This window comes from Rousettus aegyptiacus, unplaced genomic scaffold (assembly GCF_014176215.1).
Source record: "Rousettus aegyptiacus isolate mRouAeg1 unplaced genomic scaffold, mRouAeg1.p scaffold_m13_p_4, whole genome shotgun sequence".
Taxonomy (NCBI): Eukaryota; Metazoa; Chordata; class Mammalia; order Chiroptera; family Pteropodidae; genus Rousettus; species Rousettus aegyptiacus.
The window spans coordinates 140,560,205-140,576,213 of NW_023416307.1; the positions used below are offsets into that span (position 1 = coordinate 140,560,205).

General features: G+C 38.9%; 1 protein-coding gene across 7 annotated transcripts in view; it reads left to right on the forward strand.

Moving 5' to 3' along the window:
• The window catches only part of LRRC3B (leucine rich repeat containing 3B), an 80,245-nt gene extending 68,390 nt beyond the window's left edge, over nucleotides 1-11,855 (forward strand). For all 7 annotated transcript variants that reach the window (XM_016149559.2, XM_016149561.2, XM_016149562.2 and 4 more), the window contains exon 2: nucleotides 7,736-11,855. In XM_016149559.2, coding sequence (XP_016005045.1) covers nucleotides 7,900-8,679 — 780 coding nt within the window. In that variant the 5' untranslated portion in view covers nucleotides 7,736-7,899 and the 3' untranslated portion in view covers nucleotides 8,680-11,855. The remainder of the gene's footprint in view (nucleotides 1-7,735) is intronic.
• Nucleotides 11,856-16,009: the final 4,154 nt, after the last annotated feature.

Genomic DNA, 16,009 nt, shown 5'->3' on the forward strand with positions numbered 1-16,009 from the left:
AAAGTGATTTTTGTTTGTCGGTTTGTTTTTCCAGTGAGTTCATGGGTGGAAAGAACTTTTAAATCCACCCTGGAGAACTGTGGGCATTAGATCATGTAGGAAGGAGGCAATGTGTTCATAAGAGTTATTTTTTTCCCCTAATAAATTGAGGGTTTGCTTAAAGATTTATTTTATAAAATAGGTTTCAAAAGAGGAAAATCTGTGCCTGAAATTGACTGAGATCTAGAACAAATGTATTTCATCTCATTTTGTTAAAAGTTTTGGCCTCTATGAGATTCTCACAGGAACGGGCATTTTTCCTTCCTTTATTGACTTTCTCAAACTTTGTAGGAAGCTGTCAACCCAGGGCTGGCTTGGTATTTGAAACCCAGCACTTGCATTTAAAAACTTCACATGAAAAAGTGGACAGTAAAAGAGTTACATGTACCAAAGAGAATTGACTGAGATTTGTTCTGCAGAACATATGGGATCCAGGTTCTGTTCTGCTAATCAGCTGTGTGACTTTGAACAGTGCTCATTCAGTGAGTTACCCTATCATACCGAAGTAGGACTCATGATGCCCATCATGAGTGTCTGACAGTTTAATGAGAACGCATCCATGAACTTGCCCTACAAGCATCTAACATATTTCGCAATGCAAGACAAATATGAGATATTAGGGTATTTGGTTTGGAAGCATCCTGAAGGCTTTCTCCCTTCCTCCTCTTATCCTGGCAGACTTGCTGTTCAGCATGCAGAAATACTCCCATGATAAAATCCGTGCGGTCCTTTCTCCTCATCTTAGTGGAGTCAGTTGAAAAGGAGAGGGAAAAAAATTACTATAGTTTAGCTCTAAAGAGGTGTATGGTGCCACATTCAACCACACAATCTCTGAAGCCAAAGGACTTGAGTTAAGACCTTGCCTCATCAGTGAGTAGCTATGACAGTGGACAGATTATATAACCTCGTTATGCTTCAATTTGCTCATCTGTACAAGGTTGTAATTGCTACCTTTCGGAGCTGTTGTGAGGATTGTGTAAGATGGTATATGTGTATCCATAAGAAAATGCAACTTAACTTTTTGATTCCATCATTTCTTTAATCTCTCTTCTGTGTGTGTGATCATCCTCCTCTAGTCCCTGAATGAAAACATCAGTTGGCCCTATAATTTTGTGCTTATTAGTAGGTAATAGATTATCCTATCATTACTTTGTCACAAACTCAATTAATTTAACCCCAAGGACAAATTAAATATGATAATTTAGATGTCTAGTTCCAGAGGTTAACCAATACTCTAAATTTCACTTAATGTTCAATTATTCTCCCCTCCTCTTTGTTCTGGGTTCAAAGGGAAGGGAAAAGGAATATGGTAGGTGGATTGATTTCCTCTCTTTTCCCCTCTACCCCACCCCCCTCCTACGCCATTGACATAACTGAATTTCAGCTGCTTTGTTCAGAGGCTCACTGGGAGGTAGAATAGGGCAAGCCTGGTGCTTCTCTCCCAGGGCTTTTTCATACCCCCGGGCTCTTTCATACCTCCTGCCCTTACCCATAGGTCTCCCTTGGCTCTGTAAGTGGATATGTTCCAGATGGTTACTTACCCAAATTCTAAGCATCTACCATTTGGTTTCTCGTTTCTGGGTACCCTCTGCCCTACCAAGGCATCCTATGGGAGAGTGAGACAGGATGCAAAATGTTCTCCACTGGAGATCTCCCCAGGTTGCCATTTCAGACCCATAGGAAATAGTTCCCCATCCCTTGCCTGAAAAACTCTGGGAGTACAGGCTCATGTCAGCATCACCCAACTCCACCACCATACGATGGGTCGATCTGGTTCTTGTCTTAGGGCATTCTGCCATCCAAACCCCCAGATCCAGGGGTTATGTAATAACTCTCTCCTCTTCTTACAGAGGTAACAGGATAGGTATCTCTTGACACCTTTTACTCTCAAAGTGGGCAAGAAGATGTTGGGCTCGCAGAACATGTGCAGCCAAACTTCGCATGGCAACTTGACACCTCCCTTAGGAATTCTATATTTATTTAACCAGAGACCTAACCAGAACTCCAATTTTACCATATTGTTAGAGGAGTTCTTCACAATAAATACCTGGCATGTAATAAATGCCGAATAAATAACTATTTTGTGATGAAATGAATTATTCAAGTCCAAACACTCCCTAATTTTTTGGTCAGGAATGATACACATTAATGGCTTATGCAACCTGCACTTAGTTTATAGAAAACCTGAGTATATACCAAAAAATCAGTATATAATTTCTATAAGAGGTTATAAAGCTAATTTTGGAAACACTGTATTTAAAATAACACAGACTTAAACATTAGACTGTGTGGAAATAAACAAACACTACCCAAATAAGAACAAGCAGAGGCCTTTTTTCCCCCAAGCTTTTAATAGTGAGGGAGTTAGCCACCATCCTTTGAATTTAGCAAAACCTCAAACATGAGCAGGAGTGTAAAAGCTTTAGAGTGGAAAAAATGAAAGGCTTCAGACATGCCCTGATCGGAGGCTCTTTGGCATGTAGAAGCTGGTGGCAGGCTAATTAGAACCAGAGTATCTTCTGTGATTTGTTAGGGGAGCCGATTTGGCTTTCCCTGGTAAGTCCTAAGTTGGAAAAAAAGGACAAAAATCAGGGAAGCTAGCAGTTATTGATCAAGACCCAGCTGCTGAGGGCTGATTGCTGCAGAGTTTAGAATTTGGCTTCCTGGACTGGGTGCTGCAGGTTGTGAGTTAGAGTTCTATTTTTCCAGATGGCCTCATCGTTGCGTATGCAGTCTCTCATGGTGAAATATGTTCTGCTTTTAAAAATTTATTTTCTTCTCATTTGCCTGACTCTCTTGGCCACCACTGTCCAATTCTCATATGCTCAAAAGTCACTTTCTGAGGTATATATTTGGATTGGTTTTCCAGCTAATCCTCGGTCCTTTTGTACTACATATTTCAAATCTTTATCGTAAAACAAAAACGAATAGCATAAGAAGTTAAAACCATACAGAAATGTGTAAAATGGAAGAACAATTCCTCTTCTCTCCCTGCCAGCTCCTGAGTTCCACTCCTCAGAGATAATCAGTATTAGTGGTTACTTATATATCCTTGTAGAAATGATCTATGCATATGTAAACATATATATCTATAGTTGCATATTTGTATAAATTTTTAAAAATTTTACACAATTTGGGATTATACTCTTAAGAACCCTATTTTTCAAGCTACTTTTTGTGGTCATCTTTGGACATCTTTAGTACAAGTCAGTCTATCTTGTTCTTAAATTTAAAGTTTTTGTTAGATAATTCCTAAATCGTCCATGTAAAAGAATGCCCCAATTTATCCCTCATCAAGTGTTTGAGAGTACTTTGTTTTTCACATTTTCATTGACGTTAGATACTTTTCCTGATTTAAAACAAGAGGATAGGTACTTTAATTTGAATTTATCTTAATGTCAGCGAGATTAAGAACATTTTCATATGATTTGTTGGTCATTTATATACCCCATTTTCCTGTCCATCTTTCCATTGGATCCATTTCCAACTTCTTGTATGTTAAAGAAGTTAGCCCTTTATTTTATCATCTGTCTTTTCACTTTGCATATGGTCTTACTTTTTGCCATACAGAAATATGAATGTTAAGTACTTAAATTTATGAAGTTTGTCATTAATTTGAAAGTTTTTGTCCTGAATTGAAAGGCCTTCCTGTTTTGCTATTTTTTTGTCTGTTTGTTTGCTTTAGAATCAAATTCTTCTGTTTCCTAACAGAGCTGCATATTGAATATAATTAGAAGAAACTGGTATTTCTGGTATTTCTTTATGAATTAATGCACTTAGTTATCTCAGAGGAGTTAATGAAAGCTTTTGAATTAAAGCTCTGAGTATCCCCAAGTATCCCCTAATGGTGAGAAGAAAGAAACGGGAAGCAAGACAGAGGTATTAATCAGCCCCTGTCTTCTCAGGCAGTCTTATAAGTGCACTTTATTTTTTTCTTCTGGAAACAATATTCGATGGTTGTCACCCAATCCTGGCATTAATTGCTGTAGCTCAGAAACATTGGTGACAGGAAAATGTAAGCAAGATATGAGTTTAGGGATAAAATGGCCCTCTTTGGGGGTACATCTCATACTTGGACACTACCCTAGAAATATTATAGCTTCCTGATTGTCCCAGATGTCTTTGAAGGGAATGGCAGGATAAGGATAGGGTGGTCTAATGAGTTGAGAATTGCTGAAGGGCAGTTAGGAAGTAGAGAAGATGCTGTTTGATTTCATCTGTTCTTTTGGTAGGTCTTGTTCCTTATCAAAAGGACAGCCAGTGACTGCTGCTGCTATTGCTAGAGGCCACCACCAGTGGGACTTCAGGGCTTCTTTATGCCCTACCCACACATTCTGAAGTTACTAAGTTAAGTAGGCACTCTTTATCTTTCCTCAGCAGCATGGCTTGTATGATAGTTTGGGTTTGTGGGTAGAACTGACGAGAAGCAAAGCAGGAGAGAATTTTAGGTTTCTAGCTTCCTCTTTAGCTCCGTAATTTGCTGGGCGATAACAAATATCAGAAAAATTCTCACTTTTTCACTCTGAGGCACATCTTTCCATGTCTTCCTTTTCCAAGAACCGCTGTTGACCTAGTCAGTAATTTAGGCAATGTTAAACTGGTAGTCTCTTTGGAAAACAGTAATTCAGCATAATAGAGAGGAGAGGCAGCTCTGCCATCCTTCATGCTGCAGATGATCTTGATTTGGTATCTTTGGCCTTACTGTCTGCTTCCTGGACAACCAAGGGCTCAGCAATCTACATCCTGTATCTCTTTATCACTTTGTCCTGCTGAGGGTAGAGGCTCTAGAGGCTCAGTCATGGCAGCAGCAATGTAGCCAATCCCAGGAGCTTTTATTCCTCTTTCGTCAAACATCATAGAGAGAAAATGAAATATTTAGAGTCCAACCTCTTTGAATGCAAAGGATACTCTGTATTTGTACTCCTAATAAGCATTCCATCTAGAATATAGGAGGGCCATTTGGGGCACGAAGGATTCCATTTCAAGAGAGATTTCACTCTAATGTTGAGAACTCAAGATACATCCTAACCACTTCTTATTTGTGACCACGACCATTGGATCGATTATTCTAGAGAAACTGCAATTAAGTTTCTTAAATTAAGAAGCTTACTATAAAGAGTGCCATTCTTCCTTCCATCAGCCAGGAGCCTAAACTGAGGATTTTTCCAAAACAATCATGTCGACACATGATGAGCCAATGTTTATTTTAAAAATAATAAAAATAGTTACCATAGGGAAGAAAAAGCACAGCTAGATTCTTCAACACTTTATTGCCTTATTCATATAATAGATATTTAGCCCTTACATGTCAAATACTGTGCTAGGAGTTGGGAATGTATCTGGGATAATAATAGTAACTATACTTAGCAAACATTAAGCCCTTCACCACCTATTAGGCACTGTACTAAATGGCTCACATGGATTGGATTATCTCATATAATTCTCAAGTCAACCTTGTAATCAGGTTGATTTGTAATCTCTATACAAAGATAAGGAAAACGAGGTTTAGAGAAGTTAAATAATTTGTCCAGCAGCACACTGCCAATAAAGATTAAATCTTGGATACAAACCTAGTGTACTCTCCACTTTTTAATTGTTTTCTGCTGTTTCTACATGAGGCAAACAAGCCCCTGCCCCCATGGAGCTTATAGGCTAAATGAGAGAATACTTTTCTTCAGATAGACTCTTAACTTGTCTCTGGAGAGATGTGGAATGTCTTCCAGCGAAAGCTTCCCACATTCCAGCAGGATTTAGGATGGCCACACATACTCAGTTGATGGAAGTCTCTTGATAACATGGACACCTTTTATTTTCTCTAATCACATTCATTTCTCCCATCTCCTGTGTCCTTCTCATGTCCTCTTCCTGGCATCCTTAGCCTTGTCCTTCTGCCCTATTTCCTCATTGAGTGTCCTCCCCTCCACACCTGTTTACTTTTTCTTTCTCTCCCAACTAGACAATTACTAGATTCCCTAAATACCGTGCCATGCACTTTTGAGGGAAAAAATGGAATAGAGGGAAATTTTCACTGGAAATGAAAGGCGCTATTGATGGACGTCTTAGTAAGCCTAGGGGGGTCTTTCTTCAGGATTCTCTGGCATTTAAGGGACTCGGGATTCCAAAAGCACATTCGCTCCATTCTGCTGTTGCTAATCTCATTTTTTCTATGATTAACAACCCAGTTCATTATGTTTTCAGCTCACATTAATCTTCTCTTCTGTGAGTTTGGTAACATTTGGAGTCATTTCCCTCTGTATTTATCCATCTGGGATCTTTAGAAAAGATAAGTTTGCAGAAAGTCATTTGTTGCTCATGCAGAAAGATGTTTGTTGCTCATTGCTGTAAAAGGAATAAATGTTTCTCCAGTCTTGAGAGAGAATCCTCTGAGGTCAGCCATGGAGTCCCCCCTCCACAATGTAGAGAGCCCCCTTTGTGTACCTCTAACGGGTCCTCCCTTTTGGACTTAGCTGCAACATAACAGCATCAGAAATTACAAGCAATGCTCCCTGGATCCTGACTGTCCTCATTCAGCAGATGGAATTGGGAGAGAGATGTGGGGGTATCAGAGAGAGTTGCAAGATTAATGAGTCAGAACAAAGTCGTTGGCTTGAGTCCTGTCTCTACCACCTACACGCTATTTGACCTTGGGCAAGTCACCTAATCTCTCCAAGATGCACTCACTTCCTCTGCAAATCAGCCCCAAAGATGCATGTCCTCTCTTTTCTATGTGAGAGAGTAGTTTTGAGGGTTAATTTATGTTTTCATTTCTGTTTTTGAGTAAGCTCATAACTTTTGCTCATATTACTTAATTTTTACAATTTCTGAGGCTCCTTCCAACATTAATTGTGTGTGTGTGTGTGTGTGTGTACACATATATGTGTATATATGATTGGAAAAAACAGGTTATTGGGAAAGACTTAGAAGCTAGCATTTCTTATTTCTCATCTTATATTTTAAAAAATGCTTGGAGGTATGTGTCATATTTGAAGATCTATTGGGGAGGGTAATTGTCATTTGGAAAACAGAATCCTTTGGAAATTCAGTTAAGGGCATCCTCCCAGGTATAATGTAATCTCAGGAGGTCACATGGGAGGCAACTCTTTTGGAAATTCTGGGTTATCGGTTCCTAGCAACATTTTGTTGTGAAGGCTGGAATGCATTCATTTATTTTTTAATTCAAGTAAGATGTTTCTTTAAAGGAAATATTCCCAATTGGAAATTTATTCAAAAGCCATGACGGATATTGCTATCTATGGTCATTACTTGTGAAATGTTAGTGTTATTTCTCATTGCTGCCCAAGTGCAGGGCTAAATTGCATTAATGCATCTGTTATTGTAAGAAAAGAAAAAGGTGAAATTGAATTTTATTGCTGTAGAATTTAGAATGTGTTCAGGATGCGGAGAAGAAACAGGAAACATGAGAGAAATCTCAACTGTTTGCTCTAATTCTGTACAACTGAAAACAAGGCAATATAATTCGGAAATGTTGTCATTTATTGACAGTTTTCTACCCTAGCACCTGGGACTTGAATGGGAGACTCCCATTACACAGGTAACTCCCAGTGGTATTGATGGAAATTACCTGCATATCCAACCCTACTGCCTACATAGGATGCCAGACGCCTAAGAGCGCTTTTAATTGCAATGTGCCTCCCTTTGCAACAGAGCTAATTGCACCTGCTTCCCTTTCTTTTAGGTACCCAAGCAAGGACAGGAATAATAAAGAGACACGTGTATTAGTTGCAGCCTTCTGAACCACGCAAGAAGGGAGTCAACGGTGTGAACAGGGCTGGAACCGTTGCTACGCTTGCTTGTTGGAGTAAATGAGGAATGGGTTTGTGATTATGCTGACATTCCAGCATGAATCTGGTAGACCTGTGGTTAACCCGTTCCCTCTCCATGTGTCTCCTCCTACAAAGTTTTGTTCTTATGATACTGTGCTTTCATTCTGCCAGTATGTGTCCCAAGGGCTGTCTTTGTTCTTCCTCTGGGGGTTTAAATGTCACCTGCAGCAATGCAAATCTTAAGGAAATACCTAGAGATCTTCCTCCTGAAACAGTCTTATTGTATCTGGACTCCAATCAGATCACATCTATCCCCAATGAGATTTTTAAGGACCTCCATCAACTGAGAGTTCTCAACCTGTCCAAAAATGGCATTGAGTTTATCGATGAGCACGCATTCAAAGGAGTAGCTGAAACTTTGCAGACTCTGGACTTGTCTGACAACCGGATTCAGAGCGTGCACAAAAATGCCTTTAATAATCTGAAGGCGAGGGCCAGAATCGCCAACAACCCCTGGCACTGCGACTGTACTCTCCAGCAAGTTCTGAGGAGCATGGCCTCCAATCATGAGACAGCCCACAATGTGATCTGTAAGACTTCTGTGTTGGATGAACATGCCGGAAGACCATTCCTCAATGCTGCCAATGATGCTGACCTTTGTAACCTCCCTAAAAAAACTACCGATTATGCCATGCTAGTCACCATGTTTGGCTGGTTCACCATGGTGATCTCATATGTGGTATATTACGTGAGGCAAAATCAGGAGGATGCCCGGAGACACCTTGAATACTTGAAATCCCTGCCAAGCAGGCAAAAGAAAGCAGATGAAGCCGATGACATTAGCACTGTGGTATAGTGTCCAAAATAACTGGCATTGAGAAAGAAATTTGTTTGTAATCGCAGTAGAATAAGTGGTTTACTTCTCCCATCTGTTGTAAACATTTAAAACTTTGTATCTCATTTTCTTTTGAATTATGCCACTGTTTAACTTTTAACAGACAGGACAACATAACAAATAATTTTAGTTTAGGTGATCTATCCTTTAATTATACCCCCAGTGGTATATTCCTAAGTAAGCTACTATCTGAACATTAGTTAGCTCCATCTCACTATTTAATAATGAAATTTATTTTTTTAATTTAAAACCAAATAAAAGCTTAACTTTGAACCATGGAAAACTGAGTGACTTATTGGGCAAGAGAACAGTATAGTCATTCCATTGCTTTAAAGTGAAACAGACAACCCTTGTTATCCTAAAGAACTATCATAATGAAAGATGTGTTATTAAACCCTACTGTACACTGGGGAGCCACAGCCAAATTATCAACCAGATAAAGTATCTGTCAGACTTTAGAATACTGAGCCTTAGCAAACCCAGGTGATAATACACAGTGTGTCATCCTGCAGAGAAGGCTTAATAAGTTGGGATGCCTCTAGGTGTTTGCTATCTAAAAGTTGGTGTGTTTCGCTATAAAAAGATCTTTATAGCGAAACACACCACTTCTACTCTATGCTAGACATATGGAAAAGAAAAATACAATTATTTTCTCAACATTACCCTGTGTTGGACAGGGATGTGTGACAAACATAGAACATCCTAAGAGTCATGTAGCATAAAATGTTTGCAAGCTCTGTACAAGGCATTTTTATACTATTTTTATGTCTCCAAACTCTCACTACAAGAGGAAAAAGTGACACTTGTACCCCATTTATATAGGAGGAAACTGTGGGTGAAAGCGGTTCAATGACCTGCCAGCGAGAAAGTATCAGAACTTGAATTTGAACCAAGTCTTCCTCTCTCCAAAGATCGAGGTCTTCTCATCATGTTCCTACTGAGTTGGTTTATAGAGGTATAATGCACGTATTAAAAATGTACTTATATTAAGTGTACAGCTTTATAAGTTTTAACAAAATGTATATACCTGAAGATATTACATCCCTGATGTTGTTCAGAGATAAGAGAAAGCTCATTCAGTTCTTGGAGTAGGGAATCGTGGTTTGGTTTGTTTTGGTTTGGTTTGGTTTTGGTTTTGGTTTTAAGAGACCATGGCAGATAATCCTTGAAATTTTGGTGGGATCTCATTAGTTGGTGTCGTAGCTAAAGAAGGTAGAGGGAGCACTGAGAGCCAAGGGATTAAAGTGTAGGGAGGTATTTGGGCTGAAGAAGTCTGTGTAGGGGAGAAGTGAGAGACAAGTTGGAGTCATATCACGAAGATCTCAATTCCAGACTCAGGAATAAAAGTAATGATAGCATTTATGGAAAACTTTTCTGTGCACCAAGTGCTTTTTTGTGGTTGTCCTGGTTAATCCTTACAATTACCCTATGAGGTAGTCTTTTGTGAATGAAGAATCAGAGACACGGTAGTTAAAATAATGAATTCAGGATCCTAGAGCTTATGAGAAATATAGCAGATATTGAAACCCAGCCAGTCAACTCCAGAAACTACGGGCCTCTTAATCACTGTACTGTATTGCTTTACAGTCATAGACTTTACTCCATAAAGTTGCTGTATCCCTAGACCTAAAGGTTTGCAGACTTCTAAGTGATGATTTCATTTAAAAATAATAGAAAAAATAGCTCTTTGTGGGGCTTAACTAGGAAGGAGGTATCCTTTGCCATTTTGACCCACATAGCCTTCTCCAACCCGTATTTTGGGCCTCCAAAAATCACATTTCTGCCCTCAGAAAGCACTACAGTTTCTATCCATATCAATAGTATTTTAAAGGGTTACCACATGGACCATGAGTGTCAACCAATCCAAGAGTGGAAGCAGGTCACTCAGAGCAAAGTGGCCAGGTTACCTTGGCACACACCATAAAACCATGGGCTTTTCATGCTCATAGTAGCCTTACTACAAAGTGTAAATCTGAGTCTAGAGCTCTGAGACGTAAAATTCAGGATATAGGCCTCAGAATCCTGCATTCCAGTGAGAGAAGGAAGCCAGACTGTCTGCTTTTGCTATATGAATTTAAAGGCCTTCCAGTGAATTTGGAGCTTTGCTGAAGATTTAACGCCCCCTAGAGGACAACATTATAATATATCTATAAGTACTACCATGGAAAGATGCCTAACTGAATACACCCTTTCCCCCACCAAAGAATAGGAAAAATTAAACCTTGGCTAAGATAACTCTTTAAAATTTGAAATAAACTGTGTTTATTTGAGTGTGTGAGTCACATTCAACTTAGAAAAGCTTTTACAAATTACATAATCCAGTCCAGGTTGCTCTTTCCAAAATGATCTTTATATTCTTATTATTGTATTAATGGACAGTTGCTTTAGTCAAGTGAAAGTAGCTATATAGGAAAAATATCTGAAGAGTGTTGTAGTATAGTCATGTTCTTCAGATGTGATAAAGTTAATTCCCACATTTTAGTTTGTAATCCTCTGCATATATAGAGTTAAGAGGTGCCTCCTAGGTTAATAATAATTCCCCTGCCTGATTTCTATATGTTGATTTTTAGTTAATAGTGCCATAAGTACAAATGCTTTAAAAAATAAGTTAGATCCATCTCAGTATTTTATAATGAAATTTTTTTTAACTTAAAACCAATTGGAGGAGAAAATTATTATTATTTTTTTTAAATAAATAACAGGCTGTGGGACTCCGTCATGACAAGAACTGAAAAGAAATACTCTCCCCATCGGCTTGTAGGATGCTCCACCCCTCTGGACCAATAGCTCATGATGCCGACGAGTGGGAAGAGTTTATAAAGGCTCATGGCTATACAGAAAAAGACCTGACATGGATGTTCCAATTTTGATCTCAACATGCTTCTTAACTTTCCACATCTCTGCAGATGTTTATGTCGATGGAGAGCTACTTATTTTAGGACATTAAGGTGTTTTGAAATTAACTCTCATCATCTGAGGCACATATTGTCTTACTGCCTAAATATTTTAAATAGCAGCCTCTGCTTAACCTTCTCCTTTAGCAATATCACCTCAACCTTTTAAATTCAAAAATACCTGGGAATTTTAGTCTAATCATTGACAATGTGCTTATCTCTGACTCAAGGCAAATCATAAAACATGCCAACCCAACTGGAACATTTTTAAGAAAGTGATAAAAAAAAAAAAAAAAGTTATGTAATGGAAGATTTAACTTTCAAGAACATTTTGGTAAATTGTAAAGCACTGATATACAAATTCTGCCAGGTACACGCTGTTCTTTTTTATGTCTTTTTCTGATTACCCACAATAATTCTTGTTCTGACATCAACAAGCATAACACATCCTGAGATGTGGGTAGGCTTTCTTTATTGTCTCGAGACTTTCAATTCATATTGTAAGTTTTTTCACCTACCTGGCACAATTAGAGAATGAAAAATTCTACCTAATTGAACGTTCAGGGTACCAGAGATAGGTAAACTCCTAGAATGTCAGGACTGGAAGTACCCTAGGGATGACCAACCCACTGATTTTATAGGTGTTGAAATCGAAACTCTTGCATGCTTGGAGATTGCCTCTCATGTGTTCGTAGTCCTCACCTAGTGCCCTTTACAGGTTACCAACAGCCCCTTCTGATAAACTACTTTCCAATCTTCAAGGAAACAGAATATCATAGTAATATATACCATGAAAATGTCACTGGCTATTGGCAGCCATTTCTTTGAGGATTCAGAAGGCATGTATGGTTCCTACATTGTCATAGAAATATAATAAAGAATATCTATGATTCTAAAAATCTTGTTTCTTCAAAATATGATGAGAGGATATGTTTTACTTTACTGTGCATGATATTGTTTCCTGGTGGAATAATGAAGAAAATGATTCTGGTGTAACTTCCTGGGAAGGAAGAGTCGATTAGCATTTGTTTCCTTGAGTAGCAACATTAACTCTGAGTGGCCAAGTGCAGCCCTGCTGGCAGGAAGGGAGTGAGTGTCCTCCATTTCCAGAGCTCTTGTTGGCCTAGCTTCCCAAAAGGGTATCATCGATTCATCAGGTGGTCTGGGTCTGACCCAAATAAAGCAAACCAGAGGCAAACTCATTTATTACGCATTTGTAAATACCTTCCCTAGCCCTTTCCCAAATCCACATAGGTGAATCAGAATTTATGGAAAAAGAAGACATGAATTTTTTATCCTACATTTGCCCACACTCATTATATGGATGGTCCCAAATAAATTAGTGGGTCCCATTGACACAGCAGGGAGCACACCTCAAGATCCAAGATTTTTTTTGTTCCAACCCAGGGAAATTATGATCTTGAGGCCACAAAATGGACATAGAGTCCAATGGTTTTATGGGGAATGGGGGTGACAGTAAAAGGAAATCCACTTCTATTTATGAAGCTAACTTCTTCAACATTAAAAGAACCAGAGCTAGTATGAATCACTTAAGAGAGAGAGAAAGAAGAGAGAGAGAGAGAGAGTGTGTGTGTGTGTGTGTGTGTGTGTGTGTGTGTGTGTGTCTGTATGTGTTTATTTACAGGTGTATCCATGGGGTAACATGGGGAATTGGGTTCTGAGAGCATCAGGAAAAGAGATAACAAGAACACTACAAACAAAATCTACCTATCAGTAATTTGGTGTAGAGAGGACCTGGGTTTCGGGTTTCTTGGGAAATTATTAATATATTTTCAAGGCTGTCCCCAAGTTCAGTGAAAACATGTATGCTTGTCACTAATGGCAGCTGACTTGATCAAGTTTGTGAGCTGTGCTCCCCCATTGGTTGATAAATGTTCTAAATTTTGCTCGTTATTTTCAAAAAATAAAATAAAATTCAATGTATTTACTTTCTTTGCTGTGGATATATGAGCTTCTAATTGACAAAAGTTTTCTAGATCTGACCTTAAAACCTAGGCCTGGAAAGAATGCATTGTGGGTCTCTCTGGGACTGGGACCAACATTCTATTTTTTGCTATGATATTTCATTATTTTTTTTCTTCAGAGAAGAGTTTGAAAAATGGAAGGCAATCTAAAATCTGGCTGTTGATCTAAAGATTAACAAGCCATCTGTTGAGCTAATGGCATTGATTGCTGAATAGATTTTAAAATAAAGTGGCCCTTCGGGAGTAGGATGAGGCTAATCCGGCTTCCTTAGGATTGACCACATTTCTCCTGGAAAAAAAAGTATATATATATATATGATGCTGGTTGGCTTTCAAAGCCTTTCATCCTCACAGACATTCTTGCCAATTCCCTGTCTCTCTGAGGAATGAGCTGCAGTAATGAGAGGAGAATGTGAAATGAGAAATGAAGAAGAAAACCTCGGAAAGTGCTACCTAGAAGCAAGGATTTAGGGGAATAAATAGATCTGACTTAAACTTACATTTCAGCACTTCTTTCCTCACACCAAAATATACATGGAAGAAGTCCTGTGTATAAATCACAGATAAAGAATCTCTTACACCTAAAAGAACCTTTTGTCCAATAATTTCTCCTTGCCTGAATAGCCCTTACCATTTACTTGGCGTGGTTTTCCTTCCCTCTGTCCCTGCCCTCCTTTGTTCTCAAAACAGCCCTGCTAAGTAGACATTGTCCATGTTCCTATTTTGCAGATGAGAAAACTAAGACCCAGAAAGTATTCTGCCCAGGATTACACAGCTAATGTGCATACAGGAGCTAGATCTAGCTGTGTGCAAAGTCTTGTCTCCACTTAAGGCACACTTCCAACTTCTGCATCATCTTTATGTTTTATGAAGTCTCATATTTAGGCCCATGATAATAAACAGAGAAGAGGGTAAGACATATTTTCTCAATTTGCTCAAGGGAGAAATGAGGTTCAACAACAACAAAAAATGAAAGCCTTAGCTCACTCAGCCAGTTGGCAGAGCCTGGTGTTTGGACATCACAACGGTTCATCCCCTTTCCACGCCCAGCCCTCTGTGCCCAGCTCTAAGGGCCCATGTGCAGACAGTAAACTGTACCCTTAGGAAGGGCAGGCAGACACATATACAGCTCTTGACCATGGGCATAATGACCCTTGGTTCCACCGTTGTTTCCGTGATGGTGCTGAGGATAGTGACCAATGAATGGTTTTGTGGCAGCCACATCTCCCCTCACTCATTTCTATGTCCACCAGCAAAATTCCAGCTGGCACTTCTTGCATGCCTTCGCATGAGGATTTTCTTTTACCACAACAGCACACTTTGCCACTTACACAGAAGGTTAGGGATGCTAGGGAGTCACCACCCTCTAGGAGCCACCCTTAATCGATGATGATGGGGACTTTGTGTATGAACATCTGCTCCCTTGCCATTGGAAGCATGCATCCCACTCTGTGTTGCATAGTTTCCCTAGCACAATGAAGCTCTCCTTGCCCATGGCGGTAACAGGTTTGGTGAGGCACAATTTTTGCTGCCTTTCTTCCCTTGTCTTGTCTTTATATTTCTACATTTCTACATCTCATTCTATATTGCCTTTGTCTCCTTCTAAATAAACTCTTTGCACTCAAATTCTTGTCTCAATGTCTGCTTATTGGAAGAACCCTAACAAAGATACCTGAGTATACCCTCTATCAATGCTGACAGATTGAGACAGCTTTTGAAAGGTATAAATACCTATACGTTCCCCAGACCTGCTGAACCAAAGTCTCTAGAGGTTGGGTTCAGGCCTCTGTGTTATCTGTTGGCTCCTCTCTACCCTGGTGATCTAGGGTGATCGGTCAGTGATCAGTGACCAATAGGATGCTCTGTACTAGAAATTTCTCCTTAAAAAATTGTGCTTAACAAAACTTTGCTCCCTTAAAAAATTGTACTGCTGTCTCATTGTGAAGAGTGTCATGTGAACCCATAATAAATTTCTTCTTTTGCCTCACATACCAGGAAATTAAGAGGAAAAAAAGAAATCTGTGCTTCTAATTTAGTAATTGTATATCATCTCATAGCCCATCTAGCTACAGTTTAATTTCCTGTACTTTTGATCTATTGTGACACGTACATCATCAGTTATTCCCATTTTTTCAATTTATTATTTGCATTTTCTATTTTTGCTATTTCTTTAAGATCCCTAAACCCTTTATGTAGTGAAACAGAAAAAAAAATTATGTTTATTTGCCTTTTTTTTACATTTCCCTCAATTTATAGATTGTTCCAGATTCATTTCCTTCATTTCTTGGCTTAAGTTTTGATTTCTTATCATTTGTTCCCCTTGCTTTCATATTCCAAAAATGTTTGATATCCAATCATTCTTTTCTATGAAACTACACCTGAATCACCAAGGTTCAGGATCAAGCACAGGTT